The sequence below is a fragment of the Halichoerus grypus genome, chromosome 3, assembly GCF_964656455.1.
Source record: "Halichoerus grypus chromosome 3, mHalGry1.hap1.1, whole genome shotgun sequence".
NCBI lineage: Eukaryota > Metazoa > Chordata > Mammalia > Carnivora > Phocidae > Halichoerus > Halichoerus grypus.
In genome coordinates, this window is record NC_135714.1 from 91,882,249 (window position 1) to 91,908,789 (window position 26,541).

Consider the following 26,541-nt stretch of genomic DNA (forward strand, 5'->3'; position numbering starts at 1 on the left):
TTTATACCTCAGTTTTGAAGAGTCTGTCTCTGTAGACACCAAGGAGGAATGGTAATACATATTCATGAAAGAGTGCTCTTTCCAGGCGCTGCTACCGCTGACAAAGCGTTAGCTGTTTCACGCAGCAAGCTGACTGGGATTGTGTGTGGGGGCTGCATGGCCAGATTAGTGCAAACAGCAAGCCCACTCCTCTGCTTGTTAGGCCTTGCCTTCCTGACAATTTCCCCAATTGTCGCTTGTGACAAGGCTGTCATTACGTGATGGCTTCTTTTGGCCATTTTCAGATAAAGATAATTTCCTTAACTTCCATTTTATTTGACAACAAGCAGTTTGGGAGAGAAAGGAAGTGCTTCAGTAGTTTATGGATTAGGGTTTTGTCACTTCAAAGGCATCTTTGATCTAAAAATATGTGCTGTACCAAATTCATTATGTCTTTCCTTAAAGAGCCTTTAAATTTATTGATCTTCTCCTCAATTATTCTCCTTTTACATCCAGTCATGATGTGTGAGATGGTAGTGTTGGGAAAAGCCTAAGGAGGAGTGTGGGGAAAATGCAGCCAACTGGTCACTTCTAAGGCCATTACAAGAACGAAACAACAGGTGCTTTTGTTTAGTGTCGATTCTCTTCTGAATCCCTGTGCAGACAAAGGCCCTTCTGCTGTTTATCGCTCAACACAAAGATATCAGTACCAACAGGATAAGACAAAATTTATTTGGTATTATAACCTAATAAAGATCAAAATTTCACAACTTGTATAAAAATTGTGCCTGCAATTGTTTTCGTTCTCACCACCGACTACATGAGTTTCAAAAGCCCGTGTATGAGTAATAGAGACAGAGCAAGTGACTTCTTTATGGACCAATACTTTGGCTTCCCCTAAAAGCAATCTTACATTGTGCTGAGGCTCAGCTTGCTGAAATTCTTAAAACTGAATCGTTAGTCAGAAAGAGCAGAAAATAAGAGGATAGGAATCCATTTGTGAAAATTTACTTTAAAAACCTAACAAGACGAGCATTTACAGCTTCCAGAGTAGCTTCTCTTGTTTAGAAGTTCTACTTGCCCTTTTTGCCCTCCTTTTGTGGTGGTTGTGGTTCTAAACAATTGCTATGTGGAATTATTGTGTTTTAAGCAACACCTAGGACAAAGAAGCAAATAGTTGACATCTGAACTATCATGGTTAACCATTGTCTTCTAACACTTCACACGTAATAACTTCAGTTTAGGACAGAACAAGCTACTCCCATTTCTGCAACTAGGAGAAGGAAGTTAAAACAAACAGCTTAATTTCTTTTTTCTTTTTTTGTCTAAATGTAGTATTTTATTAGCCTTTTGGCCGACTATTTTATAATTTAGAGATATCCATATGCTTTTGATAATTAGAAAGTTCCTTTTAGCAAAGCATGACTTTAAAACCTTACACATTAAAAGAAATATGTAATTTAAAAGCATGACCTTAGGTTCCTAAAAGCAATAAAAGTTGTTTCTTTTGGAAAAAGTCAGTTTTCCGAGTTTCCAAAGACTAGTAGAACATAATGTCTTCCACTTTGAAGAGCTAGTTTAGAGGTTTGGGACTCTCCCCTTAAGCCCTTAATACTCTTCTCCATAAAGTCAGGGTAAAAATGGCCCTCAAATCAATGTGTTAGGCTATTTCATCCTTATTAAGACATAGATACTATTATTAACTCGATTTTACAGAAAGAAACTGAGGCACAGAGAGGTTAAGTAACTTGCCCATTATCTCAAATCCAGTGATAGACCCAGACTAGTGTATTTTGGATACAAAGCCTCTGTTCTTTTTTTCTTTTTTAAGGTTTTATTTATTTATTTATCAGAGAGAGAGTGTGTGTGTGTGTAAAGCAGGGGGAGCTGCAGGCAGAGGGAGAAATAGGCTCCCTGCTGAGCAAGGAGCCTAACCTGGGACTCGATCCCAGGACCCTGAGATCATGACCTAAGTCAAAGGCAGACGCTTAACCGACTGAGCCACCCAGGCATCCCCAAAGCCTCTGTTCTTAATGCTAGGGTCCAGAAGACATAGGATCTGGACTATCTCCCTGTCCTGAACAAGTCAATGTTAGTTCTGTTCTTCTTCCCATCCTTCAGCTCCCCAATCCTGGTCCCATGCTCCACACAATCCAAGAAAATGGGAAGAGAAAGCGGGAAAGGAGAAGGCAAGGGGGTCGATCCAGGTTTCCTTCTGCCTGCATGTCAAACACAGGGGGGCTGACATGCCGAAATCTGATAAATTCAGACAGTGGGGTTCATGGTTCATTGTGCTGTCCTTTCAAGAAACCCTCCACCACTTCATTACAGACCTCTGATGTAATTTCTCTTGACTTCATTGTAACCAGGAAAACCTTAGTTTTGACTTCCTTGTGAAATCAGTAAAGGCCACTTTGGAGGAGGAAAGGAGTACTTCTTGAGCAAGAATGTTTTGGGGAAAGATCTCTGTTTTGTCTTAGAGTTCACCTGCTTTGTGACACGTGAATGCACCACATAAACTGGCAGGCGGCAACACCATCAGCCTGCCTCAGGAGAGACCGAAGTAAACACCCATTCCAAAGAGATTGCACTGAAATATGATATCAGCTGCAAGAGAGGGCCATCTCCTCTGGTCAAATGAGAAAAATCATATTATCCTCACTGTGGTATACAAATAGCTTGTAAGCCACATTCTCCGTTTGAATGATAACAATAAAGTGCTAACCTCACTGCTGCAGGCCAGGGCCAGCCTGATCTCATCTCCAAACACAAACACTTCTGCCTCCGTCTTGGCTGGGGGCTGTGCAGCGGCCTCCCAACCCCCACCTCTCCTTCCCCCCCTGTTAATTGGCTGAGACCACCAGAATTTGGAGGACACAGATGTCACTGATAGTTTTCCTAGGGAGCACATTCATGCCCATCTGTTGCAGCCTAGAAGGCTGTTCATATATCCACAAGGCCTTCATTTAATTCTTGTCAGAAAGTAATGTAAATCCAGTTTACCTCAGAGGTCGCAGCCGAGATTTATGCCAATGAGCCCCCTGCAATTTACACACACTGTAGTTGTATAGGATGAAAAGAAAGCCTTTCATGTTGGTGCATATTAACAAGAAAGCCTGCCTTCCGAGAGGGGCTTTTTGATTGAGGTTTCTCCTGATTTTAATACAGCCGATGCCAGTTGGTATACCCAGCTTTAGAAAAAGGGGAAAAAAAATCTAATCTTTAAACTAAAGTTTATTCTTTTATAAGATGTAAAAGAGAAAGAAATCCTAGCAAGTGGCACGGCTATGTCTTTAATTATCTGTTATGAGACAAAACTCCCCTGCACTTGCAGAAGATAGAGTGTGACAGGAGAGCATGTTCTGGCCTGGAGTCTAGGGAGAATTCAGTTGTAAGCAATTGTCTTTCCAATGTGAAAATAGTAGGAGTGACCAGTTGAATTAGTCTCTGACTTTTCAGTTGTCTCTTTGCAGTATGTTTAGAGGAAATTACGGAATTTGTTTAACTTTATTTGGACCAGGCTGGGTAGAAATTGATTCATCAGTACAGTGGAAGAGTACATATGTGAGATACACATATATATTTATAGAATTATTTTATTGGGAATCTAAGAGTACTTAAAAGGACTTCCATTAATCCTATCTTTCTATACATTTTGAAATATTCAGGACTGTGTCAGTAAGCTGGAAGGCAAATGGTTTTAAAAAAACACCCATCCTGTCAAAATCTTCTGGAAAGTCTGAATATGCTTTTTATGAAGTATGTGACCTTGGGCAAGTTACTTAACCTCCATGACCTCAACCTTCTCAACCCTAAAGTGGGAATAATAAAGCCTACACTATAAGGTTTTGAGTCTGAGGTATCTCCCATAATACCTAAAGTATAGAAAGTATTCAACCAATGATAATTTCCCTCTCCATCCTACGTCTTGGCGGTGTCTGTGACAGTGAACTGTATGTTAAAAGTTTTAGTTAACTTAGTTTAAAAACTCTAAGCATTCATATCATCAGATTACTTTTTCACATTAAAAAAAAATTGAAACAGAGATGAAGTTGGAGATTTTCTTTCTACAGTTCAGAATTTTTGTTTTGAGTTGTTTAACTTTTTAATTCTGTAGAAAATAGAATAATAGAAGTGTGTTACATAGTTTTGTTAAAATCGGGCTTGGCTTCTTTACTCATTCAGGAGTAGCCTGTGATTTCCCAGGGCAGTGTAAATAGGGGGCGTGCTTTTCTTGTTTTTGTAGACAGTGCTCATTTACCCATGCTAATGGCTTTCAAGTATTGGGTATGATTATTTTTACACACACTTAACTTTTTGTTTATATTTTACTTAAGATAATATTCAAATTGGGTTGTGATTTCTGAGCACATGCTACTAACTGGGAAGTGCAGCAAAGAAGCCTAGATTATATGATGAGGATATAGTGAAATAGACGAGATGAAAAATACATGTTGCTGATTACTCATTAAGCAAACACTTCCAATATGCATAGTCATAGTCTGGACTTAATCACAGAATGAGATGAAGCAGTGGCTTCACTTTACAGAGTAGGGTTCACATCAGGGAGGCCAAAGCCCAGTTTTGTTTGCTATCTGAACCTGGGTCTAGGCCGATTTAAAATAATTTCAGAATGGTCCTTTTCTGTTTCTCAGAGTTTATCAAGACCATTTCTTTCAGTCCTTGAAAGAGAATCTTTAAAAACTTTTTGATTATTAGAAATTTCAGACATATTAAAGTAGAGGGGGCAGTATAAGAAATCTAATATATTTTATTCAGCCTCAACATGTAACAATCTGGAGCCAATCTTGCCTAATTTATACCCTCACTTTATCCCCACCTCCATACCCCAAATTATCTTGAACCAAATGTCAAACTTCATGCAATTTCATCTGTAAATATTTAATATTTAATAATGTTAAGATATGATATGAACTTCTTTTATTTTTTCCTTTTTTTAAACGAACTCCTTTTTAACATAACCACAGTACTATTATCTCACCTTAAAAATTAACACTAATTCTTTAATATCATTTATTGCAACTTACTGTAATCAGTGAGAAAATGGAGGGCCCCCCTTTTTTTAAGGAAGTGGATTATTTGACTTTCGTGTTACAGATTGGCTATCTTGTTCCCATGACACAAGAGTTTCATGAGTACCCTTTTGTAACAACTTTTATTGTGGATTTATGTGGTCGGTATGTTTTGTGGTATATGGTAGTATCTTCCTAGAATGAAAATTTGTTTTATTGGAAAATAAAAATTACATCATTATTCCAGTCCTACCCCACCTTCATTGATTCATTTGGATAAGTGTTTTCCAAATTTATTAGCTTCAGATGAAATTATACATGGAAAGCCACTATATAAAACGGATGGAAATGAAATTGCTCTGGGGCCATGCTGCCGACAACTCATTTGGCCCATTCTTTCCCCATGTGGGGTCTTGCAGGTTTTGGTAAGTGAAATGCCTTTTTATAAACATATACCATTTTCCCATTCTGATTTTAGGGCAAGACAAATTGCTGTGTTAAACAGTGTAAAGAATAAGAGAGGGTTGTATACATAGTTGAAATAACTAAAAAATGACTATACGGTACTTAATTTTTAAGCTTCCTACCACTAAAAAAGAATGTTTCACTTAAAGTAATTAAAATGTTTATTGTAATGGGAAAAATCCACTGTGCTCATAAATAATGGCCTCACTTCTTAGTTGACTCTACTGGGGCCTCCTGGGAGGAGATGTATTTGCTCCCTGTCAGGATTAATCTATAAATGCAATCACCACTTAGACCTCATCAGTTCTTTCCTTCCCCTTCATTGGTCCCTCTGGAATTATACGGCAGCTTGAATAAGGTCAAAATTAGGATACTTTTTCCTCAGGAAAAACACCGCCGTTGTTATTTTAGTGCTTTAAAATTTGAGAATCCACCCAAGAGTTGTTTCTTTAAACAGCCTGGAATATATATTTGCGTCATAGAATCCATATTCTACCAAAGTAATGCATCCTGTTTTTCAGTGTGTTTATTGGTTTCTTCCCCACAGAAGCCAGGGACACAGAGTGGTCTCACATAAAACCACAGTGGTTTGGATGTTTAAAATCTTGTGTCTAACACCTGCAGATAATCCCAGTGAGTTGCCATTTGAACCTGGACAAACCATTGAACTTCTGACTTTATCTTGGGGCCATGTTACTAGCTATCTTCCTCATTGTAATCTTATAAAAGTAAGATAATCCTCCTATTTCCTTTTGTCAAGATTTAATGGAATGTCTTTGCTTCTGTAATAGTGGAATGGATAGAATGAATTCTCCAACTTGTCTAAATGTAAGTGAACTCATCCTGATGGGTCAGAATATTGCTTTGGAATTTTTTGTAAGTGAAATTATATACTTCTTTTAATTCCCCAAATAAGGCTGTCTTCGAGAGTTGTCTGTTCTGTTTCTGGGCAACCTTCAGAAGTATCAAGTGCCATATATAATGGATACTCAACATACACTTAACTACCATTCAGGAGTTTGCAAATGCAGTACCTACTATTTTATAAACCTGTAAGTTAGCTATTAAAGCCAAACTTTAAGGAAACAGGAGGAAACAGATCGTTAATTTTTGCCAGTAAAAAACTGTGTAAAAACTAATGTGTTTCACTTGCTTACTTTAATTTACTTATTTTTTTTTTTTTCTGTTAGTTCTACACTGGCAAATATTCCTTCATTAGCTAAAAGCAAAGAACAGAATTAACACTAAGTCTCAGATCCCCATCCTCCTCATTAGAGAAAAGAGAAAATGTGAGTTCTTCTGCTTGAGGAACTACCAAAGAAAATGAGTGGAGTAGTTCAAAAACAATAAAGTTATCCCCCAAATCAGGTGATTGATGCCCTGAGCACATTTGTTCTGTGACTGAGCAACATTTTCCCCAGTAACAGAACTCTTACAGACAGTGGAGAATCCTGAACTTCTAAAACTGTACTCATTTTCCAAGTCAGCCTGATGAAAGGAGGGCCTCAAACCTCTCTGCAGGTTACAAAGAGAGCAGAAGTAGGTCTGGTTTACTAATAGGGTCTTTCTGGCTCCTAAAATGACCCGTGTTAATTAAGGATTCTGTAATTTGTACATACCATAAGATGCATAGGAGCTGTCAAGAGGTAGGTAAACAAAAAATTAGATGTGCCACCCTTTCTTTATCGACACCTTTCTCCCCCACCTTAAGATCACACAGGAGTGGTAAAATCCTGCTATAAACTGTCCTACAGAGCTTCTTGCTCCTGGGCTGTATTGGTTATCACTGTGTTGCTGTAGTTCGGGGTGTGGATGTCTGCCTCACTCAACGCTACTTTTGCCTCTGTGCCCTCAAAGCGTGTGGATGTCCCAGCGGTTGTCCCTCAGCGGTCTCTTGCCACTCGAGAAAATGCAAGTCCTGTTTGTTCCCAGGCCAGTAGGAGGCTCCCTGCCAAGACCCATCGGTTGCTGGTGACATGCACACGCTGTGTGAATCACACGGCCACATGGTGGACTTTTATTATGTCAGCCCAGGAGTGTGGTCTGCCAATCCCCAATCCAGAAGCCCACCCCCCGGCGCCTTTGACATTTTAAGTAAAAAATAAATAAAGAGCTTTGTGTGTATCTCGGAGTGAAGAAGAAGATGTGGGGTTGGGGGTGTTTCTGTCTGATCTGTAATCCGATGGACGCTCTTTCCCTGAGCCACTTCAGGGCTCACTTGCCTGCCACCTCAGAGGAAAGAAAAGCTGAGCGCGGCAAGCACACAGCTGATTAAACCATGTTGGCTGGGTTTTAAGGGCTTTTTTTTTTTAAGCAAATAAAATTCACATCTTTCTTCCTGAAAATGTCTAACTGGTCATAATATTTCAATTCTCTAACAAATTTTTATTCATTAATTGAGTGTGGATCTGGTGAATTACTTAGGGAAGAATCCCATTATTATAGTACTTGATACTGGGAAAAATATCAAGAATCTGAAATGTTGCATAGCGAAGCAATTTTCTTTCTTAAGAACATAAATGCTAATTAAGTCAACAAGGAAATTGAATCCAAAGAAGATAAAGAAAAATTAGGTGGCCCTTTAAAAAATGAAATTTTATTTCCTGAAAATTTTATTGATAACAATAACTGATAACTCTGGAGCACTTATTACATGCTAGGCAATGTTCCTTGTGTTTTACGTATATATTAATTTACATTATTATATTTATACGATATTACAATATAATTCAATTGATCCTTATAAAACTCTTGAGATTGGTCCTATTATTACCCTTTTTTACAGATGAGGAAGCTGAGACCTGATTTGTGTAAGGCTGCTCAGCTAACAAGCCGCAGAACTGAAATTTAAACCCAAGAACCCTAACTGCAAAATGCTTGTGCTTACCTTGGCTACCTATTGATGGCTCAGACAGTGAAAGTACAATTCTTCATTTTCATATCTTCATTTTGCTGTTCCTATAATTTCACAGCCCCTTCATCCCTTTTGTCTTGAGACAGACTGTTCCTTTGTAGGCTACCTCTAACTCAAAATCTGCATGGCTCTTTGCAAAATAACTCTCCTGACTGTAAAAATTATGAATACAGACTTGAAAATATTTTGTTGCCAAAGTAATCTTAGTCCCCACATTTGCTGGCTTCATCAAGTATGTAATGCTTCATAGCCCTGACAATTTTTATACTTCATGCCATTTCCATATACATACCACACTGTCACCTGGACTTTCCTCCTACTCCACCCCTGGAGACATCCAGCAGGTTTGCCATTCTGACTGGTAAACAGGGCGTTTCGGTTGCCTCGTCCACCAGAGCATACACTACATTAACAATCGAGTCTACATCATTTCTTCTCTTAAAGATGTCTCTTCCAGTGAATTTTTTCTTGCCATGTTTTTCTCTAGAACTCTGGTATCTATTTAATGAAAAGTTAAGTGTGTTTTGAGGACAAGTCAGAACCCCTGAATTCTTATCCTGATCTTTGCTTGGGACTTTGGGTAAGTTACTCAACCTCCTCTGGCCTCAGATTCTTCACCTAGCGTTTGGGTGGATGATATCTGCCTCCAAGAGTATACTCGCCAGTTTGAAGGTCCTTCAAAATTTGTAAAATAATTTTTTCCTGCTCTGTGATTGCCCCCAGTGTCATGGCAGCTCTAGATTTGGGGACGTATGGAGTCAGTATATGTGGCAGCTCTTCTCTCATTTAGGGTGCAAAAATACAAAGAAAACTCTTCCTGGAAGTCCCATTTGCAAGTACAGAATCCTTGAGTAGGACCAGATGGCAGGTTTGGCTCACCTTGACCTGAGATGTTGCTCTTCTAGCCGTGGGGGCCAGGCTCATAATTCGTCAGATGTCAGCATGGCTGATGGAGTGGGTAACTGTAGCTGGAGAGTATGAGCAACAGCCCCCATGATGATGACCTTTTTTTTCCCTCCTCTTTCTTCCTGAGGCCAGCAGGTAACCCATTCATGACCCGGAACACTCTGATTGCACTTTCCTGTGCAGTCACGTTTGATAAACACCTTCAGCAGCCAGGAACTGGGGAGGGTGGGGCACAAGGGCAAGAGAGACAGAGACAACTTGGAGAGAAGGGACAGCTTTGGCCTCCAGTCTCCCATTCTAACAAGGTGTGGCCCTGAGGCTGGAAGTCGATATAAAAGAGCCATTGGAAAGAACTTCTCTTTCATGTATAGTATTCCCTACATTTTTTTTAAATCACAGCACACTCCTTCATTTTCTTTGTAAGTGAAAAGAAAAGGGGAGTCAAATTTCTTGGCAATCTAGTGTTTGTTAAACTAATGGTTCAAACTGCCTGTCTCATCATTATTTCAATAGCCTCTGCTAACTCATGGATCCTTAATACAAGATGAGGATCTCCCCTCAAAGTCTCTTGTCACGTCACTCTCCTACTAGATTTCTTTTCCTTACCTCTCTCTCCAGCTATTCCAAATCCTACCCCCTTGAGAAGTCCCAGTGCAAGTGCCCTTCCCTGCTCAGAAAGGCTCCTTTGCTGTCTCTCAATGGAATCACAGGCTCCAACCCTAAGGGCAGAAACTGATTTTTATTACCTATGCAATACTCCTAGACTTGAGTTTCTATTTTCCTCTTTTTAGTTTTTTAAAAGATTTTATTTATTTATTTGAGAGAGAGAGAGAGAGCTTGAGAGAGAGAGAGAGAGAGCTTGAGAGAGAGAGAGAGAGAGATCACAAGCAGGGAATAGGGGTAGAGGGAGAAGCAGACTTCCTGCTGAGCAGGGAGCCTGATGCAGGACTCGATCCCAGGACTCTGGGAACATGACCTGAGCCAAAGGCAGACACTTAACCAACTGAACCACCCAGGCGCCCTCCTCTTTTTAATTTTTTCATTAAATGTCAAATCATTATCAAAAAATTATAAAATAGGTGTAATATAGCCAGAACATGATGGGTGCTCACAGATCTAAGTAAAAAACATACCACTTTCTTTGAAGTCTCCTGTGTTCATACACTTCCCTCACATCTTCACTCTCCCCTCCGTAAATCCACTGTTGTGAATTTTTAATTTATCATTCCCTTCCTTTTCTTTGTAATTTTACCATATGTATTTGTATCCTGTAATATTATATTGTTTAGTATAAATGTTTTAAATTTTATGCGTGTATTCTTCTGTGACTTGCTTTTCTATTTCTAAGTTTCATGCATATATTGCTCTATGTAACTGTAATTCATTCATTTACTTCCTTATTCTATTCCAGTGTCTGACTACACTTCAGTTTTTTAATCTATTCTCCTGTTGAGGGACATATGGATTGTTTCCTTTTGTTTGTTTGCTATTACAAACTGTGTCACTGTGAACATGCTTATATTTCCTAGACACAGGTCCAAGATTTTCTCTAGAGTATGTGTCTAAGAGTGGACACTGGGTCATAGTGTACCCACTGTGTGCATTTTTTATTTTACTGAATAATGCCAAACTGTAGTTTCCAACAGTGGTGAGTGGAAGTAACACTGACTGTTCTTGAACAACTGTTAACCAACTTAAATTCTTTTCCCAATCAAGAAGTTGTGAATGGTTATGGTTTGGATTTGTATTTCCTGATTACTAATGAGGTTGGACATATTTCACATGTTCATTGGCCATTAATGTTTTCTCTTGTGTGAAGTGTCTGTTCAAGTCTTTTGCTCATTCTTTTTCTATTGTGTGATTGGTCCTTTTTTCACTGACTTATAGGAATTCTTTATATATTCAGAATAGAAATCCTTTGTCAGTTATATACATTACAAATACTTTCTTCCAGTTTATGACTTGTCTTTTCACTTTCTTTATGGTGTCGTTTTACTAATCAGAAGTTTCTTTCTCCAATTAAATATCAGTCTTTTGTGATTTGCTTTTTTTACAAATGTTTGAGAAATTCTTCCCGAACCAAAGGATCAAAAGGATATTCTCCCTTAGATATTCTCCTTTAGAAGTTGCGTACTTTTGTCTTTTACATGTAAGTCTTTAATCTAACTAGTATTGATAAAAAAAAAAAAAATAACCAATTAGCTCAATGCCATACTCTAAGCTGGTATAATAAACCAAATTTCCATATATACACATGTCTCTTGCTGGGTTCTCTTTTATTTAGAAGGTCAATTTGCCTACCTTAGTGCCAGTAACTTTTGCATTATTTAATATAATATTATATTAATTATTGGCATCTGTTATGACACTCTCCCTCCTCCCTTGTTATTTTTCATTAGAAGTATTTTTATTATTCTTAAACATTGTCCTTACACATAAATTTTAGAATCATTTGGTCAGGTTGACACACAAACACACATAGAGCTGTAGCAATTTTGATTGGAATTGCATAAAGATATAGATAAATTTGGGGAAAATTGGATATCTAACAATATTGAGTTTTCCAGGCCACTACCATAGAATATCTCCTAATGTATTTAAATTTTCAGTAATGTATTTTAATGAAGTAATTTTATAATTTCTCTCCAAAAGTCTTGCATATTTATTATTAGAATTATTCTTGGGTTACCGATATACACATATATTATTTTTCATTATGCCTTACATATTTTATGCCATGGAAAATGGTGTATTTTTGTTAAATTACGTTTTCTAGCCACTTGTTGCTGATTTAAAGGATATTTTCATAAGATTGGGTTTATTGGCTTATTGAATGTTTGGTAAAATTTTTCTGGTACAACTGTATGTTCCTGGTGTTTTCCTTGTAGGAAGTTTTTTCAACTACTAGTTACATTTCTTTAAGATTATAAGACCATACAGGTTTTCTGTTTCTTCTTATTTTTTTTTAAGTAAGTTATACTTATTTAGGAATTACCCATTTTATTGTTTTCAAATTTATCGGTAAAAAATGTTTCAATATATTAGCTTTTTAAAAATCTCTGTTGCATCTGTAATGCCCCCTCCTAAGATTTTTATTCCTACTTCTGTTTGTTTGTTCTTGCTCTCTTGGTCAAGTTTGCCAGTAGTTTATCAATTTCAGTGGTCCTTTGAAAGAACTTTATTTTGTTGAGCTTCCTATTGAATATATTCTTTATTCCATTAATCTCTATTCTTATTTTTATTTCCTTTCTTCTACTTTTTTCATTTATTTTTTTCTATTTATTTCCTTACTTTTGGTTATTCAAGTTTAACTCATTAAGTTTCCAGCATTCTTTATTTCTAAGTATTTTGGCTGTAAATTTCCTTCTGTGTTCCACTTTGACTGAATTCCACATTTTGACATGTAGTATTTATCATTCCATTGTAAAATTCTCTAAATTTCATAATGATTCTTTCTTTGAACTGCAGGTTATTTAGAAGTATATTTCTTAATTTCCATCTATATGAACACTTTTCTTTTGTTACTGATTAGCAACTTAACTGCCTTTTGGTAATACAATGTCATATGTATACTGTTAATTTTTGAAATTTATTGAGATTTGTCTCATGGCACAGTAGGCATTAAATTCTTGTAAATGTTCCAGGCATGCTTGAAAGCAGTGTATATTCTGTAATTGTTTGATATGTTGTTTCATAAATATCTATTAGATCAAGTTTGTTAATTGTGTTGATCAAATCAATGATATCATTACCAATTATTTTGTCTGCTTAATTTATTAGTTTCTAAGAGGGGTGTGTTAAATTTTCCCGCTATGATTATGTATTTGCATATTTTTCTTTATGGTTCTTTCACTTTTTGTTTTATATATATTAAAAGTTATGCTTACAGCTGCATACAAGTTTAGAATTACTATACCTTCCTGGTGAACTGAACCATGTATCATTGTAAAGTGGCTTATTTATCTTTATTAGTGCTTTTTCCCTTAAAGTCTATTTTGTCTGATATTAATATAACTATACTTTCTTTTAGTTAGTATTTTTTAGTATATCTTTTTCTATCTTATTACCTTTAACCTTTTTTTTTATTCTTATGCTTTAAGTAAATCCATGTAGCTATTTTTTTAATCAAGTCTATCTTTATCTTTTACTGTAGCATTTAGTTCATTTATATTTATTGGAAATACTGATATATTTAAATTTATTTATAACATCATATTTTGTCTTTTATCCTGGGAGACCTGGGTGGCTCAGTTGGTTAAGTGTGTGACTCTTGGTTTTGGCTAGGGTCATCATCTTGCAGTTGTGAGATGAAGCCCTGCATCAGGCTCTGCACTCAGCATGGAGACTGCTTTGGATTCTCTCTCCCTCTCCCTCCCATTCTCTCTCTCTTTCTCCCAAATAAATAAATAAATAAAATCTAAAAAAAAAAATTATTTATTGATTGAGAGCGTGTGAGCCGGGGGAGGAATGGAAGGAGAGAGATAGCAGACTCTGCACTGAGCATGGAGCCCAACGTGGGACCCAATCCTAAGACCCCAGGGTCATGACCTGAGGTCAAAATCAAGAGTCAGACACTCAACCAACTGAGCCATCCAGGCACCCCTCTTGCCTTCTTTTGCATTTTTTTGTTTTTTGTTTTTTGTTTTTTTTCATTTTTTACCTTCTACTAGTTTGAAAGTTGTATGTTTTATTTCAGTTTTTAAGGATTATCTTAGAAATTTTTATCACAATCTAAAGTTAATATCTCTCCTCCTCCTACCAATTCCAAAATCTTAAAACATTTTAACATCAATCACTCTCCTCCTGATATATATGCTGTTTGTGTTTGTATGTGTATTTTTTCTATTTTTTTAATCTCATAAGACATTGTTATCATTGTAGCTTTATACAATCCATATTTTTATTTAGCCAACAATTCACCACTTTTGTAGCTTATTATTTTTCCTTGAATCTCAGACCCTTTTATCTAAAGTACATACTTTAGAGTTTTGTTTAGTCAGAATCTGTTGATGTTTATTTTTAAATATTTTTATTTTTCAAGGTTTTTCCCCCAGCATATTAAAGATATCCTTTCACTGTCTTCTAGTTTCCATTGTTGCTTTTAACTTGGTAGCTATAAATTCATTGTTGTTTCTTTGAAGGTAATCTGTCTTTTCTCTCTGGCTACTTTAAAGATCTTCTGTAGGCCTTTGGTGTTCCCTAGTTTTGCTATGATATTTCTACATATGGATTTTATTCATAAAATCTGCTTGAAGATTGTGGGTATTTTAATTACTGTCTTTCTCTTGTTCTAAAAGTTCTTAGTCATTATCTCTCCAAACATATCTTTGCTTCCCCCTCTTCTTCCCTTCTAGGATTGTGATGAGACATGTTAGAGCTTTTCTATCAATCCTTTCTGTTTCTTAACCTCTCTTTTGTATTTTCCATCTTTTTGTCTTCTGTTGTTGTATTTTAGATGAAATGTTCTGACTTATCACCCAGTTCAAAAATTCTAACTTCAACCAGAAATAGTATTTTATCAAATCTACCTAATTCATGGAATTTTACATTTTTAATTATTATTTTTTCATTTATAGAAATTCTATTCGATTCTTTTTCAATCTGCCTGTGCCTTTTTATAGTTTCCTGCTCTTAACTCATACATTCAACATACTCTTTCAGATCTTTAAACATGTATACTTTGTAGTCTATATCTGATAAATCCATTATTTAAATTTTTTGAAGGTCTGATTTAACTATCTGTTCTTTCTTCTTGTATCTGTTGTTTTCTCTTACCTCGTGCATTTTGTGAGCTTTGATCAGGAACTCATATTTCTTGGTATTTCATAGGTAGAAATTCTTTGAAGCTTAGTTTGAAGTCAGATTCCTTTAGAGAAGATTATGTTTCATTCCACCAATTGCCTGAGAAAACTACCAACTGGGGACCTTTTTTTATTTTTCCCCATGAAATTCACATGTAAAATCTATTTGCTGTAGCTGTTTTAAATAGCAAACACAGGGTTAGAATATTATTTATCTCTGGAGATCTTGAAAAACATCGTATAAAAGCTAAAGAAAGAATGAAAAACATGACTAGGTATTTGACATGTTTTCAATAAACACAGTTAATTTCAGAATTTGCATGAGCTCTGCATGATGCCTAGGTGGGGATGTCATTATGTGATAAGTTGGAGTTTACAAGGTGTGTCCTCCTGAAGCTTTAGGATCATTTTTAAATAACTTATTTTAAAGTAATTATCAGGTAGAGGTTTTGTGGATCTTGCGGCTTCAAATTCTCAAGGGCAAAAAATTTCATTCTCCTCCAGGAAGCAGCATGTTTTGCCACAGGCACATTTCCTGGGAGGTGGCAGGAGAGGATGGGGATTTATTTTTAGCTCACCCTTACACTGAAGATTCAACCTTTTAGGACATCAGTTTTATGCAAGGGAGCAGTTTCCTCTTATATGTCCCACCTTGGGTAGGCCTTTGGTTTTATTTCCTTTCTTCCCACACTCCTAGATAGTGAAAACCAGTTTCGACTTAGAGTGCTTGCAATTTCACTCAAGGCAAAGGCTAGCTTCTGTGTTGGTTAAATTTCTGGGTTCCAGCTTTTACTTTATGTTTTCTGAGTAGTCCTTCCTTTCTTACCATTTTATTGATACATTTTAGAGGTGTTAAAGTGCTTTTCCAACATTTTTACTTGTTTTCAGTGGGAATGTTAGTCAGGGTGTATGGTCTTCCATACAGCTAGAAATAGAAGTCTACTCTTTTGGGTTTTGGTGACTTCGAAATTGCCTTCTCTTCTCCCCCCCCTTTTTTTTTTTAAGATTTTACTTATTTATTTGACACACAGAGAGAGACAGCTAGAGAGGGAACACAAGCAGGGGGAGCAGGAGAGGGAGAAGCAGGTTCCTGGCTGAGCAGGAAGCCCAATGTGGGGCTCGATCCCAGGACCCTGGGATCATGACCTGAGCCGAAGGCAGATGCCCAACTGACTGAGCCACCCAGGCACCCCTTCTCCCTTTTTATTCAGTTTTAAAATGCTAACAATGGCCATTACCCAGACATATCTATCCAAGCCTCGCAGTTGTTTTGCACTCCAATCAGACTTCTCTTTCTTCTTTTGTTTCCCCACTTGCACCAACTAGTACCAGAGGCACTATGGTCAGAGTTTCTGTGTGGCGGTTGCTCAGGGGAGGGTGAAAAGGTGGAAAAAGCTGGGTTGTCATTGCTAGTGACAGACTGGAGAAATGCATTCTTGTTGTTGTATGTTGGAGACCAGAATACATTTTCTCATAGAAACAATATGATAAATGATTTTGAATGTAGATATAAAAGTATATTTAGCATAGTTATTCATGTACATATGAATTAAATGAGCTCTGTGACTTTGCTTATGAATCTAACCAATCATTAACTGAATTCCAACAAAGATATTTTAAACTGAGCTTTTGGACTATAATCATGTTTAGTATGCCTTGTGTAGTTCATTTTAAATGTATTTATGTCTTATTCTTATATTATAAACTACTTGGCAGTATAGTCCATCTCTTCTACTTCTTTATGCTTCCCTACATCTTCTAGCTTAAGGATTATGACTGGTTGGCCAGTGGATTATTACAGAGATGGCAGCCAGTAGACCATGGAATACGTTTGGAATTCTTTTATTTTCCCTGATTTACCCCCATTTCCTTGGCACTAATTGTCCAAAGAAAAAAACTCACAAATGCCAAAAGAAATGGGGCTTTGAATAATCCACTGATTTGCTTACTTTTAATGATGGCTGATTTGTCAGTTATAACTCAGCCACTCAGTTAAAGTCTAGGTCACCAATAGAAATAAAGTATACATGTATCAAAAGCAAACATGGAATGTATGAACACATGACCATTTGGCTATGTGTATGCATGTGTGTCTTAGATTCTAACTTTGTTGGGTATCTAGTGTTATTCTAGAGGTATCTGTTTGTATGTTCTATTGCTTTTGCTGGCCTCTTTCTATTTAATTTTTAGAGAAAAATATATGGGGGGATGTCAAAATAGAAAAAATAATCCATACATTGCAAAAACTATAGGAACTAACATGATTCAATTTAGAAATAGGTACAGTTCACAGAATGCCACAGTTCAGGGAGCAAAAACTGATACGTGTTGAAATTGAAAATGATTCTTTTATAAAGAAGCTGACCAAAATTTCCAGCAGGACTGTTGCCTGAAGGAAAATTTCCTAGGCTCCAGCCTCTGTTATGCTTAACAATGAACCATACAAGTCTGGACAGATGGTTGGATTCCAAAGTGTTTCTCATGTTACAGTATTTTCTTCCTATTGTCTCTCCTGAATTCTACAGGGAAAAGAGAAAATGCTATAACTTTCAAAAAGTATAAAGAATATCTTCAGTACATTTTTGGAAGTCACAAGTACTGAACATTAATTATCTCAAAAATCTCTTCTTCTTCTTTTTTTTTTTTTTAGAAATACTTTCTTGGTTAAAATCAAATTCATCCCAATAAAATCAAAATTATTCTTGACAGTAGGACTTATCTTTCTACTATCTTTATTGCTAAAAATACAAAATCTAAGATGTATTTATGTCTTGTCCATTCAACTTTAAGCTATGGTGAAGGAGAAACTTGGGACTTGTTTTTAAGATATTTCATATCCATCCAATAGCAACACTGCATTTATTCTCTAAACAGCCCCCAAATTTGTCCAATTTTCTATATCTCTATGACTCTGGTCCAAATTGATGATATTTTTCACCTAGATTGTTGCAATAAATGCCCAACTGATCTACCTGCAATCACCTTCTTCCTCTCTGCCCCCAGTGCACACTACAGCCACAACAGAATGAACTTTTTCCAGATGCAAATCTGGGGTCATGTTCCTCCTGCTACCAGTAGTTTCCTATGACTCTTAGGGTAAACACAAAATTCCTTACCTGCCATACAGAGCCCTGAACAGCCCCTACTTAGCTCTCCAAACTCACCTCATATCAACTTTCTCCTTTTATCCCTAGTTCAACTAATTTGGCCTTCTTTCATTTCCTCTATATTTCTTTCTACATTAGGTCCATTCCTCACCATTTTAACTTCATTAAGCCCTGTTCTTCTTACAGAGTTTAATTCCAGCATCACATCCTCAAGGAATCCCCCATTCACCCGCTCTCGTTTTACCCAAATTATTAGGTCAAGTCCTGTTGTTTGTCCTCACAGAACCACATAGCTTATCTCTCTTTCACAGCACTTAGACAAAAGGAAGAGATTTATGATCCTGTGCATTAGGCATTGGGGTTTCAAGTGAGGGAACAAAAGCAGAGTTATATTTATTTAGTAATCAACCTCTAAGATTCAAGCCAACCTTTCTAAACCACAGAGAAAAGTATACATAAAAATAATATACTTAAGTGTTCTCAAAAGAGCCAGGAATTATTCAGTAAATAAGTATCAGATATTCTTCAGCAACAGACAAGCTGTTGAGTATGTAATTTAAGACCTGGAAAGATATTGGCAATTGTTCCCACTTAACCCCCATAAAATACAGATAAGGAAAATGAGTCTCAAAAGTGAATCTCAGAGGTCTCACAAATAGTTAATGATAGAGAATGAAGTAGAATTAGCCATAAATATCCGTTGAACACTATTATGTGTAACAGTTTTCTTATATCCAAGTCGGCTCTTCATTATTACATGCTATTTCTGTTTAAACATTTACAGAAACAGAGCAATCAAAATTTATTTCAATTGGTTACTTTCTACCTTAAGAGGATGATATGGCACCAATAAAATATTACTATAAGCCTTTAGACAAAGGGGTGATGTGCTATTAAAATTCTATTACAGTACATTTTTATTTCTCTGTGCATGAACTCTTCATATTTTCTTAATATACCCCTCTTTCTACATGAAGTCCTTAAAAACACCCTAGCAAAGAGAATCCCTTACTTGCTTTTATTTGAAGAAAAGTGAATGTGTCTTATTCACGCATAGCTCATTTCAGGCAATGTTTGTTAACTGTCTCAATCATCAACTGCATTTCTCAATCTCCATACTAAGCTCCCGTTCTAGCTACATCTCCCTTTTTTCAGGAATGCTGGGAATGGAATGCCATTGCTACATGGCCTCTTACTCACGCTAGTCCACTAATTAGCTCTCTGACCAGCCCTTATTTCTTACTTCCTTTCGTAGAAAGGCAAGCTAATGGCTAGCTCTTACTACACAACATTGACTTAAAAACACTTGAGCTAAAAAAGGGATATTGAAAAACATTTAGTCCAACAATCCAAACCATGCAGGAATACTTTCTGAAACATATTAAACAGAAGAGCAATTTAATTTATAGATATGCTTAAATGCTTCCAGTAACTAATTCCTCACAATCTCACTTTCATGAATACTCTTTCAAGTAATAAGAATTTTGTATCCAAGTACTCTACTTGTGTTCTTCACCAACAATACACAATTATTTTAAAGAAACAAGCCTGTAACATCCGAAAACTTAGCTTTGGCAGTTTATCTGTGTAAAGAATGTGTGTATGTTTTAAAATCCAAAGCATATGGACTATACCAGTCAGGTTAGAATGAAAAATGAAAAGTGTAGGTTACACAATTAGCTCATCTTTCATTCTGTGTTCCTGTTAAGTCTTAGAATAGAAAAAAAAAAGATATAAAAAATATTTTCTTGCTATTTAAAATTCAAAACTAGCTTCTCAAAGTGAGGCTTTTTTATCCCAACACCTGCACAGTAATTCACTGCTTTAATATTTTCAATGATTACCTCATTGCGAGTATAAGCTGGGAGACAAAGGACAGGAGCCATCCATTTATCTGTTGCTTTCCTCCCTTTCAGACTCTCTTGCTTTGGCAATAAAATACTATGTGCCCTATAAGAGTGTCTAAACCAGAGGGCAACTCCACAATCTATCCTGGCAAACTCAGTAAGAGTTTCTTTGTTTCATTTGTTCATTGTAAACAAAACAAAAGGAAGTTCGTTTTGTTTACAATGTACATTCTTTAATAAAGGGAAGACAGACAAAAACATTTGTTAATCTAGTAACTTTCTGGTATTTATTTGCCAGGCATTTTTGTACTGTCAGTAATTTATTTTGTTCTTGAAATTACCTTGACTGTCATAGATCATTACAGTATATTCATATTTACATATGAAATCTCTCTACTGTACATGTTAAATAGCAATGTAAGTAGATTCATCCATCCATATGATAAATTCATCCATATGATAGATCTAGGAAATTGGGTTTTCTGAGATATCATTTCTCTATTTTATTTGGCAAGGTGCCTGGTTGTGAAGAGCTTTAAATTTGGCATCTGTCATTGCCTATCTTGGTCCAAATTATACGATGCTAAATACCATGAAGAATACTTCACAGGGGAAATCAGTAGCAGGTTATGAGAATGGTAAACTTCATATCACCATGTGCTTATAACTGGATATTAGAACTGTTAGCCAGATGCTTCCTGTGGACTTCCAGAGAGACAGAAAAATGTGGTGCCACTGGGATCCAGAGGTACTGATGTGAAGTATGCAGAAGATACATAAATCATAGGGTATGTTCATTTCATTTGGCTTCGTGGGATTCCGCTGACATCACTGCGGGTAACCAAGGTCTGCACCAGGAGCCTCTCCCTTCTGCTCTCTGACGCCTTCGAGGTGCTGCCCATCTAGACCAGGCCCTGCAGTAATTTCACACACTCCCCTAATAAAGTCCTCCGGGGCTGTCATGTATTTTCATGTGTTTGCCCTATTATCCCTCCCTGCTTGAGCCTTACAGATAATTGATGATGCTTCAGTTAATCATCTTTCTCCCGCTTTTGTTCACCAGGTACCTCCGCCTTGAAGGGGCTCTTTTATTGAGAATCGATGTCTTCTTCTGGGTAATTGATCACCATAGACCCAGGGACACTTGACTCATCGTTGAGGAAGAGTGATCATCATGAATAATCAAAAAGCTGTAGCTACACTACTGCAAGAGTGCAAGCAAGTGCTGGACCAGCTCTTGTTGGAGGCGTCAGATGTGTCGAAGGAGGACAAGAGCGAGGACCAGCAGTGCAGAGGTGAGGTCCTGATGGGAGGCACTGGGGGGAGGGAGAAGCCAGCAGGTTCGCTCTCAACTCCCCTGCCTGAACGACATGTTTTCATCTCTGCCCTATTTTTCTTCTCTTGGCAGATGACCACCGAGAGATGAGTGGATTTCTAGGGCATGAATGGGACATGGGCTGCAGGCGGACGGGCAGGGGAGGAAACCCACTTTGTTGCAGTGAATTGCTGTCAGTTCTAATTTTAGGCTTCAGTAAACATGAGGCCACAAGAAAACAGTTTAGTTCAAGAAGAACAAAGGGTGCAAGTCTGCCGGTGCACGTAAATTTCAATTATTAAAAAATTGAAGCAACTTCTGAATAGTGGCACATACTTTTTTTTCAAACGAGGCTTTTGTGCCTCATCGGTTTCCATAGGCTTCTATGGTTTCCATAAATATGTCATTTCATTGGTCCAATCTCTCTTTTTTTGATTATCAATACATTTCTCATGCTGTATTCACATGCTGTTTGTAAAATAAATCCTCTCACACTGATAAATACTGATTGCAACATTATCAGAATTGAATTGACCTTTTGCTCATTTCATAGTTTATGCCATTCACAGTTTTAGATAGGTCATTGTTTGGGAAGTTTTGATCACAAAGTCTGGAAAGTTGAAGTATTTCTTATCTCCCCCATAGCCAGTTTTGAAGAGAGAACCTTCTTTCCTTAGATTTCTTTATAGCATTTGAATAAATGTTCCTCCATTTCTGTAATTGTGTCCCTTTTATGTGCTTTTAATATTTTTCTTTGTATTTTTAGTGATTTGCTATTCCTTGCAGAAATAAGATGATCACATAAAATGCACACTCCCCATCTCTTTTGTTGTTGATGATTATGTAATGGGGAAAGGTTCTGGAGAAGCCTTTCCCCCCACATTCTTGTATATAGGCACACACATTTTTTACAGAGGCACTTTTAGGTACCTATAAAGGTCTTAAATTTTTCTAATCTGTCATTTATGCACATTTCAAGATAAAATGCCCTATGTCCCATTGTTTTACAACACCTCAGTTTATGTGATTTCCTTATTTACTAACCAGATACACTGCTGTGTGCTTTTGCTTGCTAGTTATATGTGCCCATCAGCCTGAGCACACACTGACAGGTGTTAGCCCCTTGTCAGGGAGCGGCAGGTACTTGGCACCTCCAGAACGTGCTGCAGTTCTCCCCAGGGGCAGTGTGTTGTGTTCTATCTACTGAAGTTTCTCCTCTTGTCCTTTTACTACATGGCATCCTTTGTCTACTCAGCCCAAATTCCTTCAAGCTTTGTGTTCTCCCTCGTGAAAACTCAGAGCCCCCAGTTGGGTAGCATTTTCTTCTTTTTCTTCCCAAGTGCCATAGAATAGGAGAAATAATCAGTTTAGTTCCAGATAAGGCACATCAGGGCCACAAAATCACTCAATTAGCAACGGCCCTTCAGGTAAGCTGCTTGGGGAAGGAAGTGATCAGAGAGGCAGAAGAGGGTATTGCTCCGTCAGGGGCTGACTGATGGGCTTGGCTGAATCTAGTGAGCCAATGGGGGAGGAAATCTACGCTGAGCCATTGACAATCTCAGCATTAATCCATTCCCATGGAGGCAAGCTGCAGGGTCCACCCCACGCGCCATCAGTACAACTGAGTTCAGTCTGAGCACGGAGTTCTTCCCTTAGCAGGTGGTTTCTGTGTAATACTGGTGGGCGGGTTGTGCTGTCACCAAAGTTGTCGCTCGTGTGTACTCCAAGGGAAAGACGTTAGTACAGGGTCACCTATGGTGACAGGACAAGTCAGAGGCCTTGAACATGATCACTGTGATTTTATTTTTTCCCTTCCTCCTCTCAATCCTAACCTCTTCACTCAGAAATTGTCCTTGTCAGCATGGGAGACTGCCCTTAGTAACTTCCTCAGAAATAGAGAAGGAACCGAAATCTAAACACAGATACATTTTTAAAATGTATTTCAGAGGCATCACTTATTTCGGTATGCCACACTGGACTCTCCATGCTCTGGCATGATCCGCAGGGAGAGGGTGGAATGAGGAAGGCAAAAATAAGTTGTGTAGAACAGATTTTCTCTGTCATCATGAAAAAAATTGAAAATATTTAAACTATTTCATGCCAATGTATGGTGAAACTCTTTGAATCTAGAAATCAGATTCCTGTTGTCATTTGACTATTCATTTGACTCCTGAGCTTGATACTCATGGACAGAATGTCCAAATAATTTGTCAATCAAATGGGACACTTAAGAGCAAGAAGGAGCAATATAAAGAAGTCCACTAGGAACACATAGGACTGTCCTAAGTGAACAAGACTTAATAGTCATCCTATTCCTGACTATTTACAAATATCATTTAAGAAACTTTCTTTAGGGGCACCTGGGTGGCTCAGTCGGTTAAGCAGCCGACTCTTGGTTTCAGCTCGGATCGTGATCACAGAGTCATGGGATCAAGCCCTGCGTCGGCCTCTGCGCTCAGTGTGGAGTCTGCTTCAGATTCTTTCTCCCTCTTCCTCTGCCCCTTCTCTCTTTCAAATAAATAAATACAATCGTAAAAAAAGAGAGAGAGAAATTTTCTCTATATAAATGTATTGGACCACTTTTGACCATCAGAGGGCCAGGCTTCCAGCATTCAGATTATGACCATGTAGGTCCCTAATGCCAGGGCTCTGCTTCCTTTGGAGGAGTGCTATCGCACAGTCGGTGCTCAGTAGTTCTGGGTTGCTGAATCAGAGAGCAATGATTTCAGTGTGATATTTATAAATCATCCTCAGTAGTCGGTAAGGATTACTCACTGGTGTGGCCCATTTGATATCTCCTCAGTGCCAAGCAATGTTTCCCCATTAGCAGTCTTCCCTACATTTGCGCAGTTGGTGGCAAGGACACAGAAGGGCATCGTGGACTAGGGCAGAGTTAGGTTTTCTTCCTCCTCTTCTTTTTGTTTTTTACTCTCTCTGTCATATCTCTTTTGTCCTGTTTAGCATGTTTCATGTAGATATAAGACTAATCCTTCTTTTAACCATCATGGTGTGATTTGCAACAGTGATAAGACATGATGTCTGTCTTCGGGGAGCTCACAGTAAAATGAGAGGAAAGTGTGATGACAGAGCAGTGGGATGAACACTGAAAGGCCATGCATTTTGGGGTTTGGGAGCACTCAGGAGGCACATTTTAATTCCACGGGGTGGTCATAGCAGGCTGATGAGAAGTAGTCATATTTGCATTGAAGCCAGTGAGCCTGAGCTTGATCATGAAAGGACTGAGGGAGGGCAATGCAAAAGTGAGGACAGGAGATACAAAACCATTAAAGAATTTTATTCAGGGCAATGGCCTGGTCTACCTTGTGTTTTAGCAAGATGGGGATCAACAGTGTGGAAGTTGGAGTGGATGGGGCAAGATAGGAAACAGTGGTTCAGACAAGAGTTACTGATAATGAAAAGGAGGAAATGGATTTTAGGATCTACAGAATTTGATAACCAGTTAGGTTGATGGGGAAGAAAGAGCAAAAAGTCTAGACTGACTTCTAGGTTTTGTACTTGGGTGACTCAGTGAATGGTGGTAGCATGCATCAAAATAAAGAATAGAGAAACAGATTTAGAAAAAAGATGGTGAGTTCAGCTTTAGATACTTTTTTTTAAAGATTTTATTTATTCATTATTCATTTGAGAGAGAGAGAGAGAGAGAGAGCACACGCAGAGGGGAGAGGCGAAGGAGAGGGAAAAGCAGACACCCCACTGAGCAGGGAGCCCGATGTGGGGCCTGATCCCAGGACCTGGATGGAGATCACAACCTGAGGTCGAAGACAGATGCTTAACCATCTGAGCCACCCAGGCACCCCCAGCTTCAGATACTTTTGAGTATGAAATGTCTGCAAGACAAGCACCTAGAGCTTTATAACTGGCAGTCATGTAATCAAGTCCATAATCCTGAATGCTGGGGCTTCACATGTGCTTCAGCATTCAGAATTTTTCAAATGTTAGGAAGGTAGTATGGTGCAGGGACCATCCATTACATTCATACTCCAGCAGAAGCTGGGGCAGCATCTAGAGTCAAACATTAAAATTTTTGCAACAAAACTTTGGCTAATCTCACTAAATAAGATAAACAAGCGATAAAGTACCTCTAGTCAATTCAAGTCTGGTTAGGGTGCCAAACTTAAGAAAAAATATTCTAGTTTCCCGAGCTTTTTGGGTTTTCCACGTTTGGATAGGAGATCGTGGACCTCCGTAATTAGGTGTGGTGCCCAGGAAGAGATTGAACGTATCTACTAACATGAAACAGGGCCATTTCACAATAAATTGGTACCATTTCAAATTTCTTTTGGGTTTTTTGTATTAATCACCTATATTCAAATGTAGTCTGTAGTGAAAGTATGCAGTGAAGTGAGGTGAGGTCTTGGAGAACTAAAAAGAGGTTGTACAAATTGACTCTCTGCCTTACCCAGCTACCACAAGTCCCAGATGTCATTCCATCTCAGTCCCTTTCTCATTTTACAGGGAAAATAATATTTCCTTCATTCCTTTCTCTGATTCTTCATGCAGAGATAGTCACTGAAGTGCTTTACTTCCTGCTAAAAACCTTTCTTAATGCCTGACTACCCCAATTTACCTGAAGGGCAAAGTAGACCAGGGCCACCCCTGACAGATAGCTTTGCGCTATTATTCTTTGAGTCAGAACCACCAGCTTTAGACCGGCCAGCAAGACGTAGGAAAAATGTTTTTTTGCCGCCACTGAGGTGCTTCATCATAACATTGGTAACTCAACAGCCTTTTCTTTGACTGCAATTTCCTTACCTGAACTCTGACCTTTTCAGCTTCACTCCCCAGCGAGTTAAGGACCCTGATCCAGGAGGCAAAGGAAATGAAGTGGCCCTTCGTGCCTGAAAAGTGGCAGTACAAACAAGCCGTGGGCCCAGAGGACAAAACAAACCTGCAGGATGTGATTGGCGCCGGGTTGCAGCAGTTACTGGTAGGGAGAGCCCCACCACCTGTTCCTCTGACACCCCCAAGTAAGGCATTTAGCCTCTAAGTGGTCTAATAGATTAAATTTCTTTGAAGCATAAGACAGCCCCTACCCTTATGGTCAGCTCTGCCAGATTGACTAATGTGGGGGAAATGGCTTTTAGAAAGCATCACCTGGCTGTAAGACCTTCTGTTGGAAAGCCAAGTCAAGTAAAAGTGGAGAAGGGTGGTCA

General features: G+C 38.0%; 1 protein-coding gene across 21 annotated transcripts in view; it reads left to right on the forward strand.

Moving 5' to 3' along the window:
- The window catches only part of ALPK1 (alpha kinase 1), a 125,365-nt gene that overhangs the window by 37,009 nt on the left and 61,815 nt on the right, over positions 1-26,541 (forward strand). For 13 of the 21 annotated variants that reach the window (XR_013446437.1, XR_013446438.1, XM_078069082.1 and 10 more), the window contains 2 exons: positions 21,116-21,347; positions 26,161-26,315. Coding sequence is in view for 12 of the 21 variants with exons in the window: in XM_078069082.1 (XP_077925208.1) it covers positions 21,227-21,347; positions 26,161-26,315 (276 nt within the window). In the remaining 9 variants the exon portion in view is untranslated. The other 8 variants (XM_078069088.1, XM_078069091.1, XM_078069087.1 and 5 more) reach the window with 6 other exon arrangements.